The sequence below is a fragment of the Myotis davidii genome, unplaced genomic scaffold (genome assembly GCF_000327345.1).
Source record: "Myotis davidii unplaced genomic scaffold, ASM32734v1 scaffold1073, whole genome shotgun sequence".
NCBI classification, from domain to species: domain Eukaryota; kingdom Metazoa; phylum Chordata; class Mammalia; order Chiroptera; family Vespertilionidae; genus Myotis; species Myotis davidii.
Genome location: NW_006285113.1, coordinates 675,451 through 688,677, shown reverse-complemented (window position 1 = coordinate 688,677; position 13,227 = coordinate 675,451). Strand labels below are relative to the sequence as shown.

Genomic DNA, 13,227 nt, shown 5'->3' with positions numbered 1-13,227 from the left:
TTCTCTGTGTTGACAGAGTGGCTCTGTGTGCTAGGTGTCCTATAGGGCCCAGTGGCTCTGCCTCCCCAATTACCTGAGGTGGACACTCTTGGTGCACCCCTTTGTATGCTTTGTGCACAGTCTTACTGTAGTCTTGTTGTAGGTAAGCCTTGATTGTTGTAGGTATCCCTGGGAGGAATTGACCTCCAGGCCAATTGGCTCTGAGAGTCACCTGTGTCTGCAGTGGGAGAACTTCTGTGCTGAAGACACCCTTCTGGGGCAAGACTTGCTTCAGTGGGGCTTTGGTGCTCACTGAGTCTGCCCCCTGAGTGTGTCCCTTATGGATCTGAGGAGTTGTAATCTGGATAGTCCCACTCTGACCACTGGGTACACTGGCACTTGGATCTCTAAGGAGGTGCTAATTTAACCTCTGCCTAAGGCTACCCAGCAGGAGCTACGGAGAGATCTGCAGGTTCCCCTTCCTCTTTTGGGGTTCGTTGGTGCCCAGATGAGGCCCGCTGTGAAGCAATGCAAGCTGCTGTGGGGCCTTGGGCCTTCTCTTGGAAGTTCTGGGTCTGTCTGGCCCAGCTGCAATTTGTTAGGTAATTATTAGAGTGCAAAGGGCCAGGGCATTCACATGCAAAAGCCTCTGCTGCAGCTTGGGCGGGGCGGGGTCTCAGGAAATCAACAGGGCCAAGCAAGCAGCTATGGCTGATCCTCGTGCTGGGGCTGCAGCTCGCCTGTGGGCCAAGGTCCCGCTGTGAGGTGACCCCATTCTGCTCCTCTGTCCCCAGAGACCACCCCCGATGAGACCAGGGTCCGTGGGAAGAGAGGGCTTGTCTCCCCTTGACCATGTGGGTGACCTGTGGGGGTGGGGCGGGGGGGAGGGGGTTTGGCTGCAGGCCAAGCAGCCCTAGCAAGCCTTAGAGCCGTGGTTCTCAACCTTGGCTGGACATGAGAATCACCTGGGAATCTTTTTAAAATCCTGATTTCTGGGCCTCATCCTCCGGAAATTCTGTTGCTTTGTTATGGGGTGAGGCCACAACATTAGTAACAAAGAAACAGAATTTCCGGAGAATGAGGCCCAGAAATCAGGATTTTAAAAAGATTCCCAGGTGATTCTAATGTGCAGCCAAGGTTGAGAACCACTGTTCTGAGAGCTCCGCTAAAAGTGAGATCCTTTCCAAAGCTGTGGACATTCACCTGCAGAGGAAGATGGTCCTGAGTATTTTGTTGTGCTCAAAGAGTCACTTGAGCCCAGCCAGCATGGTTCAGTGGTTGAGCATTGACCTATGAACCAGGAGGTCACAGTTCGATTCCCAGTCAGGACATATGCCTGGGTTGTGGGCTCCATCTCAGTGTGAGGCATGCAGGGGGAAGCTAATGATTTTCTCTCAGCATTGATGTTTCTCTCTCTCTCTCTCTCTCTCTCTCTCTCCCTTCCTCTCTGAAATCAATAGAAATAGATATTTTTAAAAAGTCACTTAAAACTTTGCTTTACACAGAGATAGATTCAATATTATTAGTCGATTAGTGAGGCCTCCTAGATGCTCAGCTGGTGCTAATCCTTTTCTTCAAAGAATTTGCTTTCTGGCCACAAAGATGAGCCTAGCTCATAGGAAAGAATGAGAGCTAGTAAAGATAGAGTATATTGAGTCCCAGTTGACTTTTAAATGCTCGTATAAGTTTGGAGGAAGGAGAAATCAATGTGGTTTGGAGTAGCCAGAAGAATGATACCTTCATAGATGATAGATTTAAGCTGAATTGGAAGAAAGAGGTATGACATGCAGGAGAACCAAGGGGCAGCCACAGACAAGGTGTGTTCACGGGACACTGGCCAGCCTGACGTGGTGAGTGAGATGTGCTTAAAGAGGGTGGGGCGAATTTTGGAGGAAGATCTTTGAAAGCCAAGCAATGGAGAGTTTACTTTTAATGTGAAAGGAAGCAGTGCTTTTGAGCAGGGGAGTGGCAAGATGAAACCAAATATGGCTGAATAGGACCAAGGAAAGACAGTTTATTCTCAATTAGCCAGTCACTTGGGGGGTTGGGGGAATGGTGGTGTGAGTTCATTGTAAGAGAGATGGGGAAGACAATGGCGTGTAAGGAAAATGTCGTTGACAGAAGGCATCAGGGCTCCCAGTGGAAATTCCGAGAGGAGATGGGACCAGCAGCCTCACCCTGTTCCTTCGAAGGACTCCCACAGTGCAACACCAGTGGCCGCGTGGCTAGGAACTTGGATAAGTTTCTCTCCTTTTGGGTGTCCTCCCCAGTGAGACTCTTGGCCAGTTTTCTTCCTTTTTAGGCATCTCCTCTACTGGAGGACATGGCCAGGACAGAGCTGTGTCTGCCAGGACCCCATCTGCGCTAGAATTACAAGTAGCAAACAGCTCTTGCTGAAGCCTTTCCTGAAAGGGCAAGTCAGACTCAGCAGTGTCCTCCTTCTCCCTGGAGAACGTAAAATAATGTGTTCTCATTCACAGTTTTTGAGTTTTACTCTTCACAGTCATTTTCATGATTTGTCAGAGGGTAGGTGAAGGTTGTAGGAGTTGCCCTTGGCCAGGGGGAGCTGTGGATGGATGGGAAGATGGAGGATGAAGGGAGGAAGAATGAGGGATGTACAGTGAGGGAATGGGGGTGAATGGGCAGAGGGAGAATGGATGGATGGATGGATGGATGGATGGATGGATGGATGGATAGATGAGAAGGTCCCCAACAGGGCTGTAGAAGTTAGTTAAGAGCAACAGAAAAACTGTTACAGAAGTTAAATATAAAAAATGACTTTTTTTTTACAGGGGTTTTAAAAAATAGATTCAGCATGCTTATAACTGAATTAAACTTCTTAAACACAGTTTTGGCACAACCAAAAGGTTGTGAACTGATCTGCCTACCATCAGACCTAATGCTTAAAAGTAGGTTTATTTTATTTTCTTTGGCTTGTTCTCATAGTCATCCTCAGCCAGTGCATAAAATACATGTTTGAAGTTTTGAGGACTGTCACATGAAGTGGCATGAACATCGGTTAAAGCACCTGCAGACGTTCCCATCATGCTGATGTGGCACCGTTACCCCTCTAGAAGCCTTCCCAGGCTGTTGGCATCCATTAAGGGAAGAGCCTGGTTTGAGGATTTCTGAGAGAGCCCTCGTTGTCCTGCCCATTACTCCTGTCCAGACTGTTTTATTTCTAATTAACGAGAGGCTAATGAGTTTGATCAAGACTTAGTCTCTGACCCTTGCCAACCAGGTGTCCCCCCTGATGAGCAGGGCCTCATCACGCCATGTTTGCACTACAGGTCAGGCCAGAACTTGGTGCTAAGCCCTGTACTCTTCTGTATTTGTGCTCTGTGTACATAAATGGTGGAAAGGAGCAGCAGGTGGCGGGACTGGCCCAGGAAATGAGGAGGGCCCTTGGTACTACCAATGCTGCCATCAGTATGCTCCACAGAGCTTATTAACCTTTAACCTGCCTGAACCTTTTTATTTATTCAAATCAAATCACAAAGAAAAGCAAAATAAAGACGGGTATGTGAAAGTTTTGTGTTGTAGTGCTTTCTAAACAAGCTTTCATAGAGAAAAAGAGCAACCCAGAAAGTCCTCGGGAGCCATCCTTGTTTCCGGAGCAGTTTCAGCCTTCCTTTTTCTCCTGCAAGGTTAAAAACAGAGAGGTGGCTCACTGCTGCAAAGCGTTTCAGTTCATTCATTTGTTTTACTTATGTTCGAGTCTTACAAATGGTTGCCACCCACATAAAAGGGCAGCTTGCTCTTCAATAACACTGTACTTCCTACTGTTGAAAATTGATGAATACATCTTTTTTAAAATTCTAGCTGAAATAGAACTAGTTCCCAGTTTTTTAGTACTTTAATATACATTGAATGTTTTTCCATCTGTGACAATTTTTTGTATTCCTTTTTGAAAAGTTAATTTGATGTCTCTGAAATTTTAGGAAGAACTTTAAGATATTGTATGTGCACACTCATGTAAGATCAGTGGCAACCAAATCACTGCTGGGAGTGACCCTGCTCTTCCATGGGGGCAGCTGTAAACCACCGTGAAATACGCATCTGAGTTATTTTTTAGGTTTGCTTTTGAAAACAAGATTGTAGGTACTGGCTCTTATTTTATCCTTTCAGTAGATTGTGGTAAATGAGACTAAGCTTTTCTTCTATGCCTATAAATGTTCTCTCCTTCTCTCGCTTTTGTGTGTATTGTTTTGTGTTTTGTTTAGAGGGAGGGAGGGAAGGAGAGAGAGGGAGAGACAGACAGACAGACATTGATCGGTTGCCTCCCATATGGGCCCCAATCGGGGATTGAACCCGCAATCTTGTATGTGCCCTGACTGGGAATCTAACCCATGACCCTTTGGTTCATGGGATGATGCTCCAACTAACTGAGCCACACTGGCCAGGGTGATATAAATGTTCGGTTTTAAAAATGTTTTTTAGAAATAACCAAGTATAGCTTGCCGAAGTTATCCCATTGTGGAAGTGCAGTTCAGGACCTTTCACCCCAATAGAGGCTCCTGCTCTTAGCTGGTGAGGACGGAGCCTTTGTGCTCTAAGAGGGCTTGCCTGTCCTGTAGCCAAGGGAAGGTCAGGCCCCAGGGCTCACAGCTATGGCAGCTGTTCATGGAAAGCTTAAGAAAGGTTGAGGTAAACAGGCAACACCTCAATCCCTGTGGCCGTAAAGGCTGTCTCTCCTTCCCCAGGAACACTTTGTTGTCCCCTGACAGATGTGAGGCTGCCTCAAGAAATGGAGCTTTAGCAAACCCATTTCTGTGGGAGTTGGGGAGGTACGGGAGAATTGGCCTTCAGACCTGGAGTCAGGTAAAGGAATTCTTTTTTGGGTCTGAATGTTCCTCCCCTGTTGGCCTGGATCAGTCCTGCCTTGCTGTCTGTAGTGCTGCGTCTGTGGAGAGAAGTGGTTCCTCAGAGAGGAGGCTGGCCTTCTGTGTCAAACTCACTGTTTTGTAATCATGCTAATAGCCTCAGTTTTTGCTTGAGTTGGAGTTGAATTCAGGGCTCGATAGTACCATCTAATATGTCTGTCCCTTGATCTGTTTTCCTTATTCGTAGTGGTGCAACTGTGACAGGAAAGATATTGGTGATGTCAGGTTAAAATATTTGGCATTTGCTTTTCTTGCAGATAAAGTAGAATTGCTAGGCCCCAGAAGAGAGTGAACATTATCTGTATTGCCAAACCCTGCTTTTTGGCTGGGGTTGGAGACATTAGCCCGAGAACCTGTTACACCGGGTCTTGGAACTTCAGTAGAACCTGAAATGTGGTTGGGCCTCCTGTTTTGAATAAACCTCCATCCCACTGGTAGGAAAGGCACTTCCCACTTGGCCTCCTGCCATCGGACGCCCTGAACAAGCTGTTCTTGGAATCTCCGCCAGGCTTTTCCTTTATAACTGGGTGTTGCATTACCTGTGCTCTGTGATCCACTTGTTACACCTATGCTCTTGCATGTGGGGAGTCTGGATGATAAAGGGGGTTTGAAATAGAATTGTTTTTTTTCTCCCTTTCTTGAAGTGGTAGTAGTTAATTTGGGGGAAGGAAAATACAGCTTGTTCTCAAGTCACCTTTCTATACCAGTTAAGCAACAGCTTCAATATGCCATGCTCTGGGTGAAAGGGAATTAGGTAGCATTTTTCTTTCCAAAAGGCATGGACCTCAGTCAGTAAATAGAGGACCAACGATAACTGCGGAATCTAAGCTAGGTAAATACCACACCAAATGAATGGTCTAAGGGCCAGGGCACTCAAGTGGAAATCTGAAAATGCCCATGTCTTTCTTTCTCTCTCTCTCTCTCTCTCTCTCTCTCTCTCTCTCTCTCTCTCTCTCTCTCTCTCTATATCACAGGACCTATTTTATTTACCTATAAAATAAGAATGTACGACAGCTCTTTGGCAAAGGCATAATTTCCCTTCTCCAAGCATTTCAGACAAGTTTGAAGGCTAGTTTATAAAGGCCCATGTGAACCGTGTGGAGCTTTGGTCTGGAAAGCAGTTAAGTTTAGGGTAAAGGGGTAATATTTCATAGAAAACATGATGTTTGGAGTTTTCTTTCCTCTGCCATCCCCTCTCCCCCCTCCCCCCGCCCCCAGGACAGAGACCTTTGAGCATTGTATTGGTTTTAAATCTTACGGGAATCTAAGCCTTTATTGCTTTCCTTGGATTGTTCCGGATGAGTGAATGTTGTTGGGCAAAACTGAGAGCAGCTTGTTTTAAGCTTCTTTACTTGCCACCTGTGGTGTGTGTGACCCTCTGACCAGGTCCCACAAAGTGGAGTCTGAGAGCCCTTTGCTACCCTGGCCCCCGCTTGGTTGAGTGGGTAGGTGCCATGGCTACTGAGATGGTTACAGCCTTACTAGAGGCTTGATTGGCGTAGGGGCTGGCAATACATGTGACATTTTGGCATTTTTAAACACTACTGCTCTACTTACTAGCTCTGTGCCCTTGATTAAGTTACCACACCTTTCTGAGCTTGGAGATCATACTTGTCTCAATGGATCTTTGTAAGAATTAAAGAGCAGCACCTGACACATAGTTGATGCTCCATCAATGTTGGCCTGCCTGTCCTCCAAGTGCACCTTAGGCTCTTTTGTTCAGTGATACCACCAAGCACCTCTCTAGCTGGTCTTTTGTGACTTTATGTCAGGAGAGGGGATTTAGAAGCAAAAGCAATTTCAATGCTTTTCACTGAAACACACACACACGGAAATTTGAATCTCACGTTTTCTATTTTTTAATCTCTACCTGAAGATACGTTGTTATTGATTTTTGGTAGAGAGAGAGGGAGAGAGAGAGAAAAAGAGAGAGAGAGAGAGAGAGAGAGAGAGAGAGAGAGAGACAGACATTGATCGATTGCCTCCCATACATGCCCTGACCAGGGATCGAACCTGCAACCTTTTGTTGTATGGGACAGTACTCCAACCAACTGAGCCACCCAGTCAGGGCATATTTCCTATTCTTGGCAGTTTTTGACTGCTGGTGTAAGCATGACCAAAGCGCAATTTTTCTTGGAATACTGTTTTTCAGCCTCCTGAGCCAAGGCATTTGTGTCAACTCCTAGAACCTTAAATGTGGAAAGATTTAGGGAGGAACCTGAGATCCTCGGGGTGGGGATCTTATTCAAGGGCAGAACCCAGATCTCTCCTGTTTCTTTTTTATTGATTTCAGATAGGAAAGGAGATGGAGAGAGAAATAGAAACATCAATGATGAGAGAGAATCATTGATTGGCTGCCTCCTGTACATCCACACTGGGGTCGAACCTGCAAACCAGGCATGTGCCCTGAATCAAACTGTGACCGCCTTGTTCATAGGTTGATGCTCAACCACTGAGCCACGCTGGCTGGGCTCCTCTCCTATTTCTACATAACCTGGATCCCACTGCAGTGAAAACTGTGCAGGACCGGCAGCCCCCCTCCAGAGACCCCAGCCTCTCCTGGGACCTGGGGGCCTGTGACAAGATGGATGGCATAACCCAGACTCTTGTGTTCCCTATTTAAAACTTGGGTTTGGAGGGGCTAATATTCCTGTGACTTAGAGGGGTCTGACACTCTAGGCCAGTGGTTCTCAACCTTGGCTGCGCATTAGAATCACCTGGGAATCTTTTTAAAACCCTGATTTCTGGGCCCCATCCTCTGGAAATTCTGTTTCTTTGTTAGTAATGTTGTGGCCCCACCCCATACAAAGAAACAGAATTTCCAGAGGATGGGGCCCAGAAATCAGGATTTTAAAAAGATTCCCAGGTGATTCTAATGTGCAGCCAAGGTTGAGAACCACTGGTCTAGGTAGTAGTCTGAGAAATACCTGTCCTCTTTCAGTTATTATTTCAGCAAATACTTACTGGGTGCCTGCTAAGGGCCAGGTGGCGTGCTGGGGAGATGGCAGCGAAAGTCATACTGAAAAGGGATTCTAATCACTGGCAACCAAGCACCTTTATTTCTTTTCAAAGAAACATGCCTTTTTTTTTTTCTTTTTAAGGCAATTAGGTTTTAACTGCCCACATCCCATCAAGCTAATAGCAAATGTCATCTCAGTAATTCTTGTACCTCCTCCCTCCAAGGGCCTAGATTCAGGATTCTTAAAGTAGTTGCCAATCAGGAAGTCCCTCTCTGGTCATTTGTGTGGCTATGGCTGAGGTGCCTGTTCTCTGCTCCCATTTGGTTTCTTTGGTCCAAGGGCCCTGCTGCTCCTGGGCCAATTTGGGGTGTAGGACAATAGTGAAGGTGGTCACCAGTTATCTTTGCCCTCTTGGTCTTAGCAATGATCAGGTCTTTCCCAGGAGCACACTCCAGGGCGGGGCGTGGGAGTGGAAGGAAGCACAGGTCATTCTGCACCAAGTTCATGCGGGTGCTTTTGGTGTTGGCACATCTTAACCAAAGGAAAAAGTGAGATTGATGCCTTCTGCACCCAGCCAAGCGGCTTAGAAAATGCCTTTGAGAATTGGGATTAGTCCTTATTGTCATGTGGCAAGGGAGAGGCATTGTGGGGAGAACTCAATGGGGTTTGAAGCCTGGGTCTGCCTTTTGCTACCCATTGACTGAGCAGGTCTCAGTCTCTTCGGTCATACGGGTGTAATCATACTCACCTGGCTCTTGGGATGAGGGTTCAAGAAGATGTGCACACAGCTGCTGATACCGGGCCTGGTAGTAGGTGCCAGTAGATAGTTGCTTTTCTGCTGCAGTGTTTTTGTCGTTGATAAAAGTTTTGTCATTAGCCAGCAGTAACCTACATTGTAGAAGTTAAGGGGCAGCAAGAGAATCTTTAGCTGAGAGGTGGTGACATTTGTCAAGAAAGAAAGAAGGCTGTGTGAACTAGATAGAGGAAAGTTGAAAGATGAGGAGTCTCTCCCGAGTCTCCCCTCTCTGGATGGTGTGATCGAGTGAGAACACTTAGCACCTTGGAATGTGCTCATGCTTGGCATGGCAAGGACAGCTCTCAGGCTTGGTCTGTGCCTGGAGCGTCCCTGTGGCTCTCTGGGAACTGTGGATTCTTTTACTTGGTTTCGGTTTTCAAATTGTACCTGCTGTGTCTACCATCACTGACTGTGTTCACTCTCTTCCAGGGGCTCCACGGGCCTTACCCCTTCGGCCAGTCTTAAACGGGTGTCAGCAAGAAGAAAAATTAACAAAAGACAGAAGGTCTGACTTTGGTGGGGGGCGGGCAAGGGGTTCCTCAGGATTGCAGACCACATCGCACGGACCTCTGGCTCTGACCGTCCATCCCGGAAGAAGAGGAAGAAGCAGAACAGACTAGTTTTGAGTAAACTCAGTGTGCATGTGTGAATGCTGAATCGCTGGAGTGGTGTTGAGGCTACCAAGAAGAAATCCATGCAGCCACCTTGGGTTTTATTAGGCGTCAGTCTAATAAGTCATTAGGTCACTCGGGAAGGGGAAAAAAAGCTTAAAATGGGGGAAAAAAGCCATCTTTTTAAACAAAAATTATTTTGCCTACAGACAGGTTGTAGTTTTGAGCACATGTTAATTTCCCCCCTCTTTCCGCACTTTTATTTTATTTCTTTTTAGATAAGGGATAACATACTCTTTATAGAATAGCTGCTTGCTCTGGGAGCGATTCAGGTTCAAAGCTGGTGTGGTGTGTGTGGGGCTCTGTAGGCAGTGCTGCAGGAGGGCGTCAGCTGTGCCACGTGACCCAGGAGTCTAATGGCATCAGCCATTGAGCCATCGCCCTTTTCCTCTTCTTTCTCTTTAGTCTTTTGTTGATTTATACCTTTGACATTTGTATTCATCAACCCTGCGGCTTGTTACCATCAGAACCTCTCTGAAAGACCAAACTTCCCTGTGTGCTCGCAGAGGGAGCCTTGAGGACAGATCTCAGGTGGCGTGGGAGTTTCTGAGGCTGAGAGGTCTTCTGCACACACGTGTAGCAGTTCAGATTGCTTTCTCCCGTGCTTCTCTGGCACAAAGGCCATCATGCTTGCTGCTTTTTGGCTTCTTCATCCACAGTGGCTCCCCGTTCATTCTGTGCTGTGTTTATGCGTGTGCCACGTGCACAGGGTGTGGGTGAGCTCACCAGCGAGTGTGAAGTGAAGGTCCCATTCTTCTCTGTTGTCACACAACTCCCTTCCCAGTGTTTCCTCTCAGTTGTCTTTTGTGGTGTTCTTGCAGCCTGTTAGTGGGGGCTGAGCCTTTAAGGTATGAAAATACAGCCACAAGTGGGGAATTGCCATGGGGAAGCGCCGGAGTTGCTCTGTGATCTTGGAGACCACATTTTGATGGAAATGAGAGGACCCCATCCTGAGCAGGATGCCTGGTTGTTGGGAGGTGGTGGGACCGGCCCACCCAGCCAGAGCAGAGTGGCTGGCTGCTCCCTTGCGCAGGTGGCCCCACTGGCATCCTGTGGATTCTGAGCAGGTTGAGATGTGGGTATCTCTGTGGGAGGCTTGAACCAGGCTAGAACAGCTGTCTGCCAAAGATACAAGAATATGCAAAGTCCCTCTTCTCTTCTCACCCCCTCCTTCCCCCGAGTGTTGGTTGGTTTGATAGCCAGGAGGTATGGATCTAGGGTCAAGGGTGCGGTCGCCTGCCTATTACCACACCCCAAGCGTGTGAGTCAAGGAAGGAGACCAGGTGATGAGTGGCTGCAAGGGGTCCTATAGCCTTGATGTGGGTGAGGGTCTGCCTGCCTGCCTGTCTCTGTCTGGGTGTGTGAGTTCCAAAAATGTGTGTTGTTTGTTCCTCCTCATCCTCTTCTGACATTGTTTTTTAAAAGCTCGATTGTGGGAGATAAGCTTGTATGAAATTACCCTTTTGCCTCCCCACCTCCCAAAAATTAAAGTGGGGGGGGTAGATTTTTGTCCACTGGAGAAGCCCTAGGGGAGAGTGGAGACAGCCTGCTGAGCGGGCAGTACAGCTGGGGCGGGGACTGGACTGGAGCACCAACTTGTGCACACGAAGAGTGCCCCATTCCTGAGTGGAGAACCTGTCAGGTGCCCAAGCCAGGGGCTCACGATGGCTTTTTGGCTGAGGGCGCTATTGGGCCTAGACTGCCGCTACTGTTGGTGCCAACCTCCTGGGACACTGCCATCCTGGAGCCCACCCATGCCCAGCATTCTCCTCATTTGATAGCTCTCAAAGCAGCACATCTCCAGCTGCCCCTGGCAGGATCATGGGGGCTTTCCATCCCCTGATTTCCTGGCTTCCTCATCTGCTACACGCAAGGTGCCCCTTCACCGTTTCCCAGGAGGGAAGGCCTGCGGTTATTCAGCAGAGGCGTCCTGCTCCTCTTGCTTGTAGGCAACCCAACCTGGCAGGGAAACTGTCCTAAGCATGCTGGCTTCCCTCCCAAGAACAAACCATTTCTGTACACATCCTCGCAGAGGGCCAGAGCAAGGGCAAGCCATGGAGTGGGGCAGGGCGTCCACTGCTCCCTAGCACCAGGGGCTAGCAGTGCCATTCATTCGGCCTCCTCCCACTGGTTTGAGGGCTGAGCAATGTCTACAATGTCTAGAGCCCCTCCTCCGCTGCTCATAGCTTCTGCTCCTCTTCACCAAACAGCAGCTGCCAGTGGGCGGGACCACCAGTGTCGTACCCATGGGGTGAGACCGACACCATCTTTAGGGCCCTGAGCAGTGTGGGAGGCAGAGGGGCTGAGGCTTGGGAAGAGCCTGTCTGTGTGCATGGAGTGAGGTGTGTGTGGATGTGTGTGCACGCGTGCATGCTTTTTTTCCTTTGTCATGGGGACAGTTGAATTTGGGGCATTTTCTATAAGAAACAGACATCTCTCCCTCCGTAAGGACTGGCTGTAAACTTGAAGCCCATCAAAGGCAATTCCAACCTAGAAAAAACCTAAGCAAGACAGCTGGTGTGGCCTGAGGGTGGCCAAGATGGGAAATGGGCATGAGAATAAATACCTCCCCAAATTCAATCTGAGCCCCAGCAGGAGAGGATGGTGGGGTTGCCAGGGCTCAGAAAAGCAAGCTGATCCTCAGCTCCACCCTGTCTTGCCTTTCCTTTGTTTCTGTGGGTGAATGCTGGAGGGGCGATGGCTGCCCTCCACCTGAACAGTGGTGTGTAGTGAGCAAGCTGGGTGGGTGTTTGTAGTGGGGCTTTGTGGTGCCTGGGAGGAGATGAAGATGAGGAGGTTTTTCCTTACTGTATAAATGAATATTTGTATGATTAAATTAACACACAAAAAAATGTCCATATGTGTCAGTGGGTTTTATTGAACCCTGAAGCCCGCTGTACCTGCTTAGCCCCATGGTGGTTCCCTTTGGTCTCTGGGTCTGTCCCTTTAGCAAGTGGAAAACCCTGAGGTTCGTTATATGTTTGAGAAGTCAGTCCTGGGGTTATAATTAGACTAGAGGTCCAGTGCACAAATTCGTGCACAGGTGGGGTCCAGCCAGCCTGCCCTGGTTTTTGGGGAGGGGGGCCGCCATGAGGAGGGGTTGTGGGCAGTTGGCTGGCCCTGTCCCCTGGTTGAACTCCCGATTGAATTCCCTGTCAAGGGGCAATTTGCGTATTAGCCTTTTATTATATAAGATTAGCTGCCCTTTCTGGCTCCTAGGACCCCCGGTCCCATGTGTCTGTTGAGCACTACTCTACCCCAGCTTCACTGGGGTCTGGCACATAGCACAGGAAACATCCTAGACTTAGAAGGGGGAATGCCTGGGAATGCATCTTCCCTTATGTGTTTCCCATGGTGGTCTCCAGGCTCTCCTTCTGTCATATTATGGATTAGGGAAGTTTTTACAGATTGGCCTGGGATCCTGAGAGTCAGGTAGGGACCACACTCCAGGCGGCTGGCAAACAAGTATATATATATGACAGGCCTAAGACCTTGGCCAAGAGATGGGGAGATGGGTTACATGGTCATCAGCATGAAAGAAACTTAATTGGCTAATATGATGGCAAATGGTGGGTTCACTGGATCCATTCCTTCCTGTCTGTAACACTCCTTTAAAAAATTATTTTTAATTGTATTGATTTGAGAGAGACAGGAAGGGATAGGGGGAGAGAGAGATAGAAAGCATCAATGAGAGAGAAACATCTATTGGCTGCCTCCTGTACGCCCCCTACTGGGGATGGAGCCTGTAACCTGAGCATGTGCCGTGACCTGTAATTGACCCAGTGACTTCTTGGTTCATGAGTCAACGCTCAATCACTGAGCCATACCAGCCTGGCATGTAGCACTCTTTGTAACCCAGAACTCAGGTTTGTCCTCAGTCACTCCTCTGCGTTGACAGGAGAATGGGATCAGAGGGGAAGGAGTTGCCTGGGTCTTAC

At 48.2% G+C, this 13,227-nt stretch overlaps 1 protein-coding gene across 1 annotated transcript in view; it reads left to right on the top strand.

The window, feature by feature from the left end:
• The window catches only part of LOC102759062 (chromosome unknown open reading frame, human C6orf106), a 92,087-nt gene extending 79,942 nt beyond the window's left edge, over positions 1 to 12,145 (top strand). Inside the window, exon 5 of the mRNA XM_006755607.2 lies at positions 9,048 to 12,145. Coding sequence (XP_006755670.2) covers positions 9,048 to 9,083 — 36 coding nt within the window. The 3' untranslated portion in view covers positions 9,084 to 12,145. The remainder of the gene's footprint in view (positions 1 to 9,047) is intronic.
• The last annotated feature ends 1,082 nt before the right edge of the window (positions 12,146 to 13,227 follow it).